This window comes from Thalassophryne amazonica, chromosome 9 (assembly GCF_902500255.1).
Source record: "Thalassophryne amazonica chromosome 9, fThaAma1.1, whole genome shotgun sequence".
Taxonomy (NCBI): Eukaryota; Metazoa; Chordata; class Actinopteri; order Batrachoidiformes; family Batrachoididae; genus Thalassophryne; species Thalassophryne amazonica.
Genome location: NC_047111.1, coordinates 25977110 through 25989429, shown reverse-complemented (window position 1 = coordinate 25989429; position 12320 = coordinate 25977110). Strand labels below are relative to the sequence as shown.

The 12320-nt window shown below is 43.1% G+C and overlaps 1 protein-coding gene across 1 annotated transcript in view; it reads left to right on the top strand.

The window, feature by feature from the left end:
* The window catches only part of ncam1a (neural cell adhesion molecule 1a), a 947827-nt gene that overhangs the window by 660684 nt on the left and 274823 nt on the right, over positions 1-12320 (top strand). The window contains 1 exon segment of the mRNA XM_034177824.1: positions 10191-10308. Within this exon segment, the coding sequence (XP_034033715.1) occupies positions 10191-10308 (118 nt within the window).

Sequence of the window (12320 nt, the reverse complement as noted above, 5' to 3'; positions counted from 1 at the left end):
ATTGTAGTACCAGATAGTGCTGTACCTGGAATTAAGCAGCATCTCGGTAGCCTAAGCTGCACGGTCAAAAGCAGCCTGCGTAACCTGGGTGTCATTTTGGATGGAGGGATGTCTTTGGAGCACCACACAAATTACCTGGTTAAGAACTGTTTTTTCCAAATTCGGAACATCTCTAAGCTCCGTAAGATGGTGACTTTAAAAGAGCTTGAGATGATTGTTCATGTGTTCGTCTCATCGTGTTTGGATTATTGTAACAGTCTCTTCACCTGTCTGAATAAGAAGGAGTTGGCCCGCCTGCAGGTTGTGCAAAATTCTGCTGCGCGCCTGCTTACCCGCACCCGCAGGAGGGACCATATTACTACTTTGCATTGGCTGCCTGTCTCCTACAGGATTCATTACAAAATCCTGGTATTGACTTTTAGAGCTCTGCACGGACAGGCACCGGAGTACATCAGGGACCTGATCCAGCCTTATGCTTCCTCCAGGAGCCTCAGGTCGTCCAATCAGAACCTGTTGATGGTTCCTCAGACCCGTTTTAAAACTTGCGGGGACAGATCTTTTAAAGTGGTGGCGCCTAGCCTCTGGAATGAGCTTCCCTGTGCCCTTCGTTCTCTGGATTGTATAGATACTTTTAGAAGGCAACTAAAGACGCATTTCTTTAAGTTAGCTTTTTAGCCTAATATTGTATTTTATTGTTTTCGTATGTTATTTTTTGATTATTTTTGTATGCCATGTGCAGCGCTTTGTGACCCTGGTCTGTGAAAGGCGCTTTATAAATAAAGCTTACTTACTTACTTACACTTTTCAGATGCACACTGTCAGCATTGGTATTGAATTTGTCATCTTCCATTACCAATTTTTTTTTTTCTTTTTGCACCAGTTTCAGTCCCAATTTCAAAATCAGTCTGTTTTTTATGTTTCTTTGTTTGCTTGTTATGTTTGATTCCATACAATTTCCATTTTATGATTTTCTTGCATTTGTGGCAGCTCTACTTTGTCTTGCCAACATTTTCCCACACTTTTCCAAAAACCTAAAATGTCTCTTTTAAAAATCTCAAACTTGTGTGACATGCTTTTCATGGGTTTCATATGGCAGAGGGGGACCAGAAGAGAATGGGAGGTCCTGACTACTGCATATTGTACCCGCTCGTCGACTTTCACACAACATTACTCCTAGGCTTGTTGCGATAATTAATATATTGGCTTATCATTGGAGATACAAAAATGAACAAGATCATTTTTGCTGGCTTCGATACACCGCCCTTTACAAGCGTGTTTGTTTGCACAAGTCACCATCATTTCAGCGAGTCATGCTGCTTCGGTCAGGCTGACCCCGCCTCCTGCTCTCTCCAGGAGGCGGGGTCAGCCTGCTCTCTGTGGGATACGTTGTGATAGCGACTCACCTACCTGTACTATTCCATCCAGAAAGTTTGGAAAAGTAAATGGAATTAGTTCCAAAGCTGAATTCCACAGTTCCAGTTTGGGAACATTGTGGACTTATTTAAAAAGCGAGTTGAACCCAGAAACACAAACAAGCCGGTATGTTGACTTTGTTTCAAAACTGGCAATGGAAACTGGCAATACAACAAACCTGAAAATATAACCATCCTATCCAGCAAGTTTTCCCGACTGGGAAAACAGCAGATGGCCATGGAGAGCCCCCTCCCCACTTGACAGTTTGGCCAACAATGCAAACGCAGACGTGTCAGTGTAAAATGATGCTCATACACAAACAGTGTTCCCTGCTTTAGAACCAAACTGATGTTGCCATTCAGCACACCAGCTAAAACACTGGTATTTCAAAAATGCTGCACACATTTGACAGGTAGTACGACTGGCCAGAAAAGTAAACCCAACATCTTCCAAACTGCATTTAAGGGAGACTGAGAGTCTCATTTCTTTATTTATGTTCTATTTATTTAGCAGTGATTCATATTTCCCTGAGTTTTGGCAGACACCATGACCAACTAACTACAAAAGTTTATATTTTATATGAATGAGTGCAAGATTTCACATATGTGGGCTTTGCTAAATAGTGACACTGCCCCTACAATAATTTTAAATCTTTTCAGAGTGAAGTTTCATGAGATGCCCCCATTTGCACAAGATCAAACAAACTACATGTTGACAAAATTGTTATGTGCTGCCGCGGATTGAGGAGTGGACCAGCGTCTGACTGAACCCAGCCCTAAATAACCAGAAAGCGGTTCCAAAAACAAAACCAATTTATTTCCCTCCTGTGCAATAATTGGTGTACAACATAAATATTCAGTTGTCTGGCGAGGTCCTCAGCGTCTCACAAATGAACATCACAAGGTCGAGTTTCCGGCAATTCTGCTCGAATCACTCATGGCTTAAATGCAGAACGCCATCTCATTATCTGCTTCAGCTAAAAGTCTTTAAGTTTGCACGTGAGCATCATCCACAGGTGCTGCAATCCGTTAGGCCTGCACGTGAACATCCTCTGCAGGTGCAGCCAATAGTTCTAATGAGGGTGAAGGACTCTTCTGCCAGCACCTTCTCCACAGAAAAAAACCCAGTTTGCATACCACCTGGAGAGCAAAGAAAAGAAAACACCAACATGTCCAGCCACAGCCCCCAACACACAACAGTACCCCCCCATCAACGGGAAGCCTCCCGGCGACCGAACAGACCAGGTCCGAGAACAGCATCACCCTCCGGGGTCCACGACAGGAAGCAGACGACGTATCGCTCCCGAAGTTTACAGCAGACAGCAGGACAGGGCACCGTGGCTGAAAGACCGGCTGGCATCAACAAAACCCCAAAAGAGTCCCATATACAATCCCACATACAAAAAAAAAAAAAAAACACAAAACCCACCCAAACCCTCCCCAGGGGACCGTCCCATCCAACCGCGGGAAGAAAAGAAAAACTCCCAAATCCTATCACCCAACATAGCCCCAACAACACAATAAAAACATAAATTCACAAAGAAAAATAACAAACAACCCCCCCAGAATGACGTGCACAGCCCAACACCCCCCCAGAAGACTTTCACTGCCAGTTCCAGGAGTAACAACCAAAACCGGAATCCCACAGAGGTCCCCAGGTATATATGGAGCAACAGCGCCCCCAGAGGACCGTACCATCAACCCCAGGAGGCAACCTCCCCACAACCCAGGAACCCCAGACCCGGCCACACTTGGCTAGTCGGCTCCATAATCAATTCCCCCCCCCCCCCCCAGAGGACTGTCCCATCAACCTTGGAGGTGGAACCTGGAAGGAAACATAAACAACACAAAAAGCCAACCCCCGGAGGACGTCAGTAAACTACCCCGGGGGCAAATTAAACAACCGGCAAACTCTGTTACCCCCCCCCCCAGCACCCCGAAAGACCCCAGAATGCTCCCAGAGCCTATCATCAGCTCAATTTTGGCGAACGGCACAAAACTACCAAGTTGGGGGAGGAAACAGGAAAAACTAACCCAGTCCCATCCCCTAAGCGCAGCGGAAAACCGGAAACGCGTCCGGTGCCCCAACCCGACCATACCACCAGCCCATCTAGAGGGGTTGTACTACCGAAATGGCGAACGGCACAGATCGGCCCACCACTCTGACTGAGGTATGTCCCCGCTGCACCACACCCCGGTAACACCAATGACGAACGGCCAAAGGCCCACCGGGGCTGGAGTGGAACCGGGCATCAACCAAACCCAAAAAAATGCCCCTGACAACCCCCCCCCCCCCCAGGTGCAGAGGTTTCCTGAGAAACGCTCAGCGTAACCAACCTGCACCACCCCATAACCCAAAAGACAAACGGTCCTAGAGCATGTGAGGTTGGGGCTAGGGGAACAGGGAAATAAAAACAACAAAACGAACCAATCCTCGAACAAAAATGACCTAACTCCAAACAATGAAAACATACTTACCCGAGTCCAGCCGAGCCCCGACCTACCAGTCGTTCACTCCACCAGAACCGCCTCTAAAACCTTACATAATTTATAACCCCTAAATAAGAACAAAAACAGACCAAACAACTAAATAGTCAAAGGTCTGTCCCCCTTATTTTTTTTTTCTTTATATACATTAGCATGCCTGTCCAAAAACACCTGGAGATACGTCATCATTGTTTTTCTTGACGCTTATGTGACCAGGGCAATATGGCGGCTTCAGCTCGTCCGAGCTGCATGGACTCTTCTGCAAGAGGAGCCAGTGGTCCCGTCGGAGGAGTCTCAGTGGGGCGAAGAAGAGACAGCCCTGATCTGTGTCGGGGAAAACCCCAAGACAAAAAGACCCGCTCTGATGTCCGCCCTCTCTCGCGTCCACGCTCCTTTATCCGGTCATCTAGACGAATAGCCAAAGATATTAGCTTGTCTAAGTCTTTTGGTTCGTCACAGACTGCTAGCTCGTCTTTTAATGAATCGTTCAAACCATCCACAAACACTCCTCTCAAAGCTGCGGCATTCCAACCGGACTGAGCGGAAAAAATTCGGAAATCCACGGAATAATCCGTCGCACTCCGCCTCCCCTGCCTGAGATTCAGCAACCGTTGGGCAACGGTATTTGTTTTCACCGGATGGTCAAAAACCAAGCGGAACTCCCGGGAGAAATCCTTAAAGGATCCCAACAATGGAGAGTTATTACACCACAACGCAGTGACCCAAGCTAAGGCGTCACCTCGGAGCAGATTTGTCACATATGAGACACAGCTACCATCAGAAGAGAAGGAAGCTGGTCGCTGAGCAAAAACCAGAGAACATTGCATCAAAAACGGAGCACAGGCTTCAACGTTTCCCGCATAAGGTTCCGGATGACAAAAAATCGGTTCGGAAGCCAAATCTCTGGGTGACGGAGTTATCTGCACCGGTATCGATGGTGCCGCAGCTGGAGCAACAGGAAGCGGAACAGCTTGCGCTGCAAGCTCCGTAACGCTGGCATCTGTTTGTTTAATTTGGTTTGCGAGATGCTGTAATTGCTCCCATATCTTCTCCAAGTGTTCTTGGACTCTTTCCGCAAATGGAACAGCTTCTGCCGCTGGGTCCATTTTGGAATGGCCGGGAACTACTGTTATGTGCTGCCGTGGATTGAGGAGCGGACCAGCGTCTGACTGAACCCAGCGCTAAATAACCAGAAAACGGTTCCAAAAACAAAACCAATTTATTTCCCTCCTGTGCAATAATTGGTGTACAACATAAATATTCAGTTGTCTGGCGAGGTGAAGGACGGCGCGCTCTCCAGCACCCAAATGGATCGAACCCGGCGCTTTCTGGACTCATATTCACCGCCGAACACCCCCCAGGTGGATACGACAAACTGACTCTGTGAAGGACGGAAAAGGTGAGGTAAATCAACAGAGCTACAATACATATCCTTCAAAGGCACACACTATCAGCAACACATTCAGGTCTGAATTTAAACTGTCTATAAATGAGCAGCTTCTCACAACAGTTGGAGGATCATCAATCCGTACGCCACGACAGTGAGGAGCAAACTGCACAATTCTCATCAATGTTCAAATATACTGCGTAACAAAATACCAAATTACTGTTAACACTTATTCAGACAATCATCACCTCTGATGCGTGCTGACAGCATGTGTCCCTCACCCGTCCTCCTTCACAGGCACGATGTGTCAAACCCTGGCGCGGTCCTCAGCGTCTCACAAACGAACATCACAAGGTCGAGTTCCCGGCAATTCTGCTCGAATCACTCATGGCTTAAATGCAGAACGCCATCTCATTATCTGCTTCAGCTGAAAGTCTTTAAGTTTGCACGTGAGCATCATCCACAGGTGCTGCAAGCCGTTAGGCCTGCACGTGAACATCCTCCGCAGGTGCAGCCAATAGTTCTAATGAGGGTGAAGGACTCTTCCGCCAGCACCTTCTCCACAGAAAAAACCCAGTTTGCATACCACCTGGAGAGCAAAGAAAAGAAAACACTAACATGTCCAGCCACACCCCCCAACACACAACAAAAATGTTGAAATCAACCTGGGATTATGTCTGTCACACAAAAATTAGAAATAAATAAACGAATCATAGACACAGTAACTCCATCCAATGCAAATAACAAGATATGCAGTCCAAGTCAAAAATGTTTAATGAAAAAGGTTTAAAATCCCTTAATAGAGATAGTGGCGTCAACTCAGAACATGGCATCATTTTGGTTCCAACTGTGCTGAACTACTGAATGAACCTTTTAATGTTATCAACATTTTTTAATCATTTAACCAGATACAGCAACACATCCAGGTACAGGTGTTATCAAAATAAATATAAAAATATTTACGCTATCAAATTTACATACATTTACAATTTATTTAATTAACTTACAGCCTGATTTATGCTTCTGCAGCTCTGTAACTCTGTGTCATACAATGACGTGCGTGACAGTTTTAAAGTTCTCCGTCGCTGGATTATGCTTTATTCTGGACTAATTTGACCCTCAACAAGCGTTTCTTTCTACAGTCATCACCTCCAATTCAAAGGTAAGGTGAACAATTTCATCTTTTGTGACTTTGTGTTGTAAATTTGCGAACTTCTCTGCCAAATGTATGTGATCCTGAAATGTAATCAGCATGCGCACTGCAGAAACTATTAGAATATGATGGCAGATGAAGGAGTGAAAGCAGAAAAGTGTCAAATCACAGGTCCGAGTCACACAGGTCCGAGTCTGAGCACAGTGTGAAAAAAATAAATGGTCGAGCTTTTAATCACGGATAATGACTCTGGTCCCACTTTCCTCAAATCGGCGAGTCTCAGCACTGAACTTGAATTTGTACCTGTGTTACTGTGCACGTTCAGACTGCTTGGGGTTTTTAATGGAAATACATTGTGATCAGACGGGACATTTTAACCGATGTGAGGGAAAAATCCGTTGTACAAAATCCATTATATACAGTGTTTATTACATGGAAAATAATACAAAAACTTTGGGACTTTTTTTGTCCGGTTACTGTGAATATCTGCTTTATACGAGGTCTGTTAGAAAAGTAACGGACCTTTTTATTTTATGCAAAAAATATATGGATTTGATTCATATGTTTTTACGTCAGCCAAGCTTGAACCTTCGTTTGCATGCGTGAGTTTTTTCACACCTGTCGGTTGCGTCATTCGCCTGTGGGCAGGCTTTGAGTGAGCACTGGTCCACCCCCCTCGTCGGATTTTTATTGTCAGGGAAATGGCGGAAAGATTTGGGCTTTGATCCATCAGAATTTTTTCAGAAACTGTTAGAGACAGGCAGCTGGAAACCATTCGGAAAATTCATTTGGCTTTCGGTGAAAATTTTTTGGGCTTCACAGAGATTAAGGAGTGTTACTACCGCTTTAAGGACGGCCCACAATTGCGCACGGCGCGCCGCGCACTGAGCTGCGATCGACAGGCAGAAAGGACCGTTTCATTTCTAAACGGATGGCTGTATGGCTCCGGGACCATCGTGTGCAATTTCTCTGGTTATCACAAGAGCAGGACATCAACCATTTTCCGGCAGATTTCACTTTTAACAAGAGATTTTGTCATGGAAAGCCGCGCGGAGGCTTCGAGCGTCACAACGGATTCGCTGATGGAGTGAGACAAAGAACACCTCTGTTTTGGAGTGTCAGAGGACAAGTTGGGACATGCCCAGCTCTCCACAATTTCTCTTATACTCACTCGACTGGTAAGCCACTGAAAGCCAAGATAGGCTATTGCAGAAAGGATGCAGGTTTTCTTTCTTTGGCCCTTTCTGGAATACTTTGGACACCACTGGCGCCTTAGGCCTTTGTATTAATAACAAGAATCAGATGAACAAAATACAACAAGAATTGTCAAATATGCAAACAAAAAATGAATATCCGCATTTGAACTCACCCGAAGGAGTCCAGCTGGCAGTGTGTCCCTCAGGTCATTAAACATAAATAAATAAATAAATAAAATATAGCATCCAGTGACTTTGGTCCAAACTCCACGTGATCAGGGATTTCCAGCTCAAATAGCCATCACTGAAGATCAGCAACACCTTGAAAAAGAGAAGCAAGAGCAATCAGCTGTAACAACTATCTCACAAACACTACTTCTCTGCAGATAGTAACAGAGTGACAGACACAATACTAATGTAGTTGCCAACAGATAGTCCTTTGCTTCATTGACAGTCCCATAATGTAGATATGATGATAGTTAGTTACTAATATTAGAAACAAAATTTAAGATGGAGGGGGAAAATAGTTCAGTACACCACAAATATATTAGTCTACAAAATGGAGAACAGATGGGTCTTTAGCGCAAATTTGAATAATTTCACATACTGTTTGATCTCAGCACAGAACAGGTGCATGATAAGAAAACACTCTGTGACTTGATGACTTCTTTTTAACCTTTGGAACACAACAATCATGCATCCTGAGAAGACAGAGCATGGGCCAGTACATACGCTTTAATTCGATCAGCCAGCTAGGGAGGCGTTAGTCCATGGTGGATTTTGGAAGTTAATAACAAAACCTTAAAATCTGACCTAGCTGGGACAGGAAGCTGGTGGAGGGAGGCCAAAATCGAGGCAATATGATTAAACTTTTTTTTCTCTGGGTCAGAAAGCTAGCATAAAAACATTCAAAATATGTGCATTTTTACTTTATCTTGTTACTGAAATATTTGTTTATGTTATTGAACCAGTGATTATCCCCAGAATCAGTACATTCCATGTTTGTTTGTTGTTGTTTGTTTTGTTTTGTTTTTGTTTTTTGTTTTTTGGAACTATAAAAAACATTGGGGACCAATAGTACATATTAGTTTAAAAAATACTAACCACAATAAAACTTTAAAAGTAGAATTGCTTTCACTTTATCTTTTTACTGTAGCATTTTGTTACAGTGCTGGTGAGCCAGTGATTATGTCCACAATCAGTAGGTTTCATATACGTTTTTATTTAAAAATGTCTGTTGAGGCTGCTTTGCTGCAGCTTTGGCCCATTAAGTGCTCTGCATGGTGTTTTTATGGAATTGCTGAATTTCTGTGCCTTTTGTTAATCAGTGCCTTTTCCTGTCACTCAGTCGATTTTCTCTCTAGGAGGTTTTCCTGTCTGTCTACACTACAAATGAACAACTGCTTTTGCACTAATGGTGGCTGTTCAAAACCTTCTCAGATTAAAATGGGGGGAGGAAATGCAGATTGCTTTATGAATGTTGAATAACTTTTTGAATGCTACTAATATAATCACTGGCTTTCTTGGATGAATAACATCAGATTGGGTTATATTTATTTTAACAGATGGACAGAAAGCACCATAAGGATCTTTACGTTTTTGGAGATTTGGTCAACTAACTACTGGCAACCTTTGGAAACTAACTCATCACTGTCTTGATTTTTGGTTATTTGTGGGTCAACTTTGTGTTATTTAGTTAACAAATAGCTGCACCATTCTTGGTTTATTTAAGGGTTCATAACCTTTATTACAAATTTCAAGAAGAATTGAATACATGTTTTTTGTTTTTTATTTGAAATAATAGACAGTTACAAATGTCTGTATCTGATTAGCACGGAAAAGACACCAATGTGGTTCAGGTTCTATGTCCTATTCATCAGCTCCAGTAATTTGTAATTGGTATCTCTGGATCCTTGCCTCCCAAGTTTCTTAGTTAATCACTTTAGTCATAATCCTATGTTAACCAGAAGCTCAGAAACTGAAAAGTTTGTTTTCAAAGGTTTCCATTTTTAGAAATCCAAGAAGGCCACCATTTTGTCAACTTTTGACAAAATGGAAACATTATTTATTTTATTTTTTTTGATTTCTCATTTCATAAGCTTTATGAAATAGTTTAGTTTAAGAAATCTCAAAAAAAAACTTTATCAAACCTACAACTCGAACTCATGCCAAGTTTGTGAAGGCATCACGAAAAATTATTTAATCTATTAGTTTGTGATACCATCACAGAAATGAGTACATGTTTGTGATGGTGTCTCAATGATATTTCATGATAGTATCACGAAATTAGGGGTGACACGGGGGGGGGGGGGGGGCATTGGGGTCATGTTACGTTTAGGGTTGGGGTTAGGGATAAAATTACTGATTGAAGGTGAACTGCGTCACAAAAAAAATGTAATACATTTTGTGACAGTATCATGAAAAAAAAACTCAAAACCTGAGACTGGGCTGGAATCATTGCATAAGTAATTTGACTAATTGTGGACTTATAGCAGGTGTTCTTGAGTTCTGCTTTTAAAATAGAAATCACCTGTGTTTCTTCTTCTGTGTTTCAGTGCTTCCCACCATCCGAGCCAGACAAGCCGAGGTTAATGCCACGGCCGATATCGGCGGTTCTGCTTTGTTGGCCTGTGATGCAGACGGCTTCCCTGAACCCAGCGTCACCTGGATTCAGTATGACATCCTCTGCTCACATCAGGACACTACATCATGTTCTGTGCTGTCCATTTTTGGAACATTCCAGTTGAAAACAGTGGAGCTCCATAGACACATCTCATTTTTGTTTTAACTGGGAGAGAAACACTGACAGAGAAGCATCAAGGCAGAAATATATTGTTTAATCAGTCCAACAGACTGTCTGCTGAACAAATATTAAATTAAATGCAAGCTGAAAATGAAGTGGAGAAAAGTTGAACCAGAGGTTATGCATGAACAAAATCAGCAAACATTTCATTTCCATGTTACATTTCAGCTCAACATTTCTGCTGTGAAAACACAGATGTTTGGTTTTCCTTCTATTCCAGGAATCTATAATAATTCTTCACAGATGGCAGGAATTCAGTCCTTTAGCTGTGTGCACCAACAGAAATGGCAAAAACATCTGCAACAATTCTTTAATCTGCAGGGTCCCAATATCATGTACTGTGATGACACTTGCAGGGCGCCCAGTTGGAAGAAACTCAGTTGACAGAAATGAATTGTGGGATGGGCTAGTATTGTATTTTGTCACCATTATCAAAAGCGAGTCATTATGAAGGGGTGGTGGCCAAGTGGTTAGTGAGCTTAGTGTCAGTGCGGAAGGTCTCGGTTCAAACCCCACCCCTGCCGCATTTCTCCATGTAATGCGGAGTTGTGTCAGGAAGGTCATCCGGCATAAGACTTGTTTTCACTCAGGCGATCCTGAGTGAAAACAAAGGAGCAGCCAAAGGGACTTACTTTATCAAAATGTGGAAGAGGTGAGTCAACAAACAAAGTGGTGTGTGATCAAAAGATGAACATTTTTATGAGGAAAATATCTTCGAAATGCAAGAGCTTCTACACTCATTCTTATGTTGAATCATTCACCTGAATAAAATATTCACATGCGTGAGCTGAACTTGGAATCACATTAAAAAGGTCTGGACACACAACACTCACTAATGAGAAAATAAACAGTGCACTTGAACATGTCTCTGTCATATCAATGAAACTTCAGTGTTAGTGATTGCACAGCCTCATCATGGAGACTCACCTTAGCCTATAGCATGGAGATTGTCTATAAGGCTTTGATTGTTACCAGCCTGTAGCCTGGTAGCTCCTGTTAGCATGCAGCCAAACAATTGTTTGCAGTATAATATTTAATTGCTGTTAACAAAAAAACGTGAAATTTCAACATGTACTGCACCATCTATCCAGGTGTAAGTCTTGTCCATAGCAGTAAAAGCCCAAGTTGTAATATAGCAACAGTTGCATCCTGTTTCCTAGTGCTCTCTGTAGTAAACAACAGTTGTATACTTATGCCTCCTTAGTTTTATTATTTTTATCAAATTTGCAGAAACCTAAAAAAATAAATCAAAACATTTTTTTAGGTTGTCATTATGGGTTATTGTGTGCAATTTTGAAGAAAAATAAATTTCATTCAATATTGGAAGATGGCAACATAACAGTAAGTCCCTTCGGCTGCTCCCTTGTTTTGCACTTGGGGTCGCCACAGCAAATCCAAGGTGGATCTGCATGTTGAATTGGCACAAGTTTTACGCCGGATGCACTTCCTGACGCAACTCCACATTACATGGAGAAATGTGACAGGGGTGGGACTTGAACCCGGAACCTTCTGAACTGAAACCAAGCGCATTAACCACTTGGCCACCACCCCTGTGTTGGGAAAGTGTAGGAACACGGACCCACAACAGGGGGCGAGAATGAACGGACAATGGAGGAATCAAATAACACTGTCTTTACTGTTGTGAAAAAGGCACAACAAATACAACTGATAACAATAGAAAGATTAAGTCTGATTCAAAGGTGTCGTGTGGGCAGGCTCGACGATAGGAGACGTCCGTCCAAGTCGAACCGGAACCAACCCGATCTCCTCCACCACCGGACCCCGGGGATACTGGAGCCGCCAAGTCCCGAATTCCCAGGTGGCCACTGCCTCCGCTCGCCGGATCCGGTACTGCTGGCAGGAAACAGAAACAGTCAGGTGT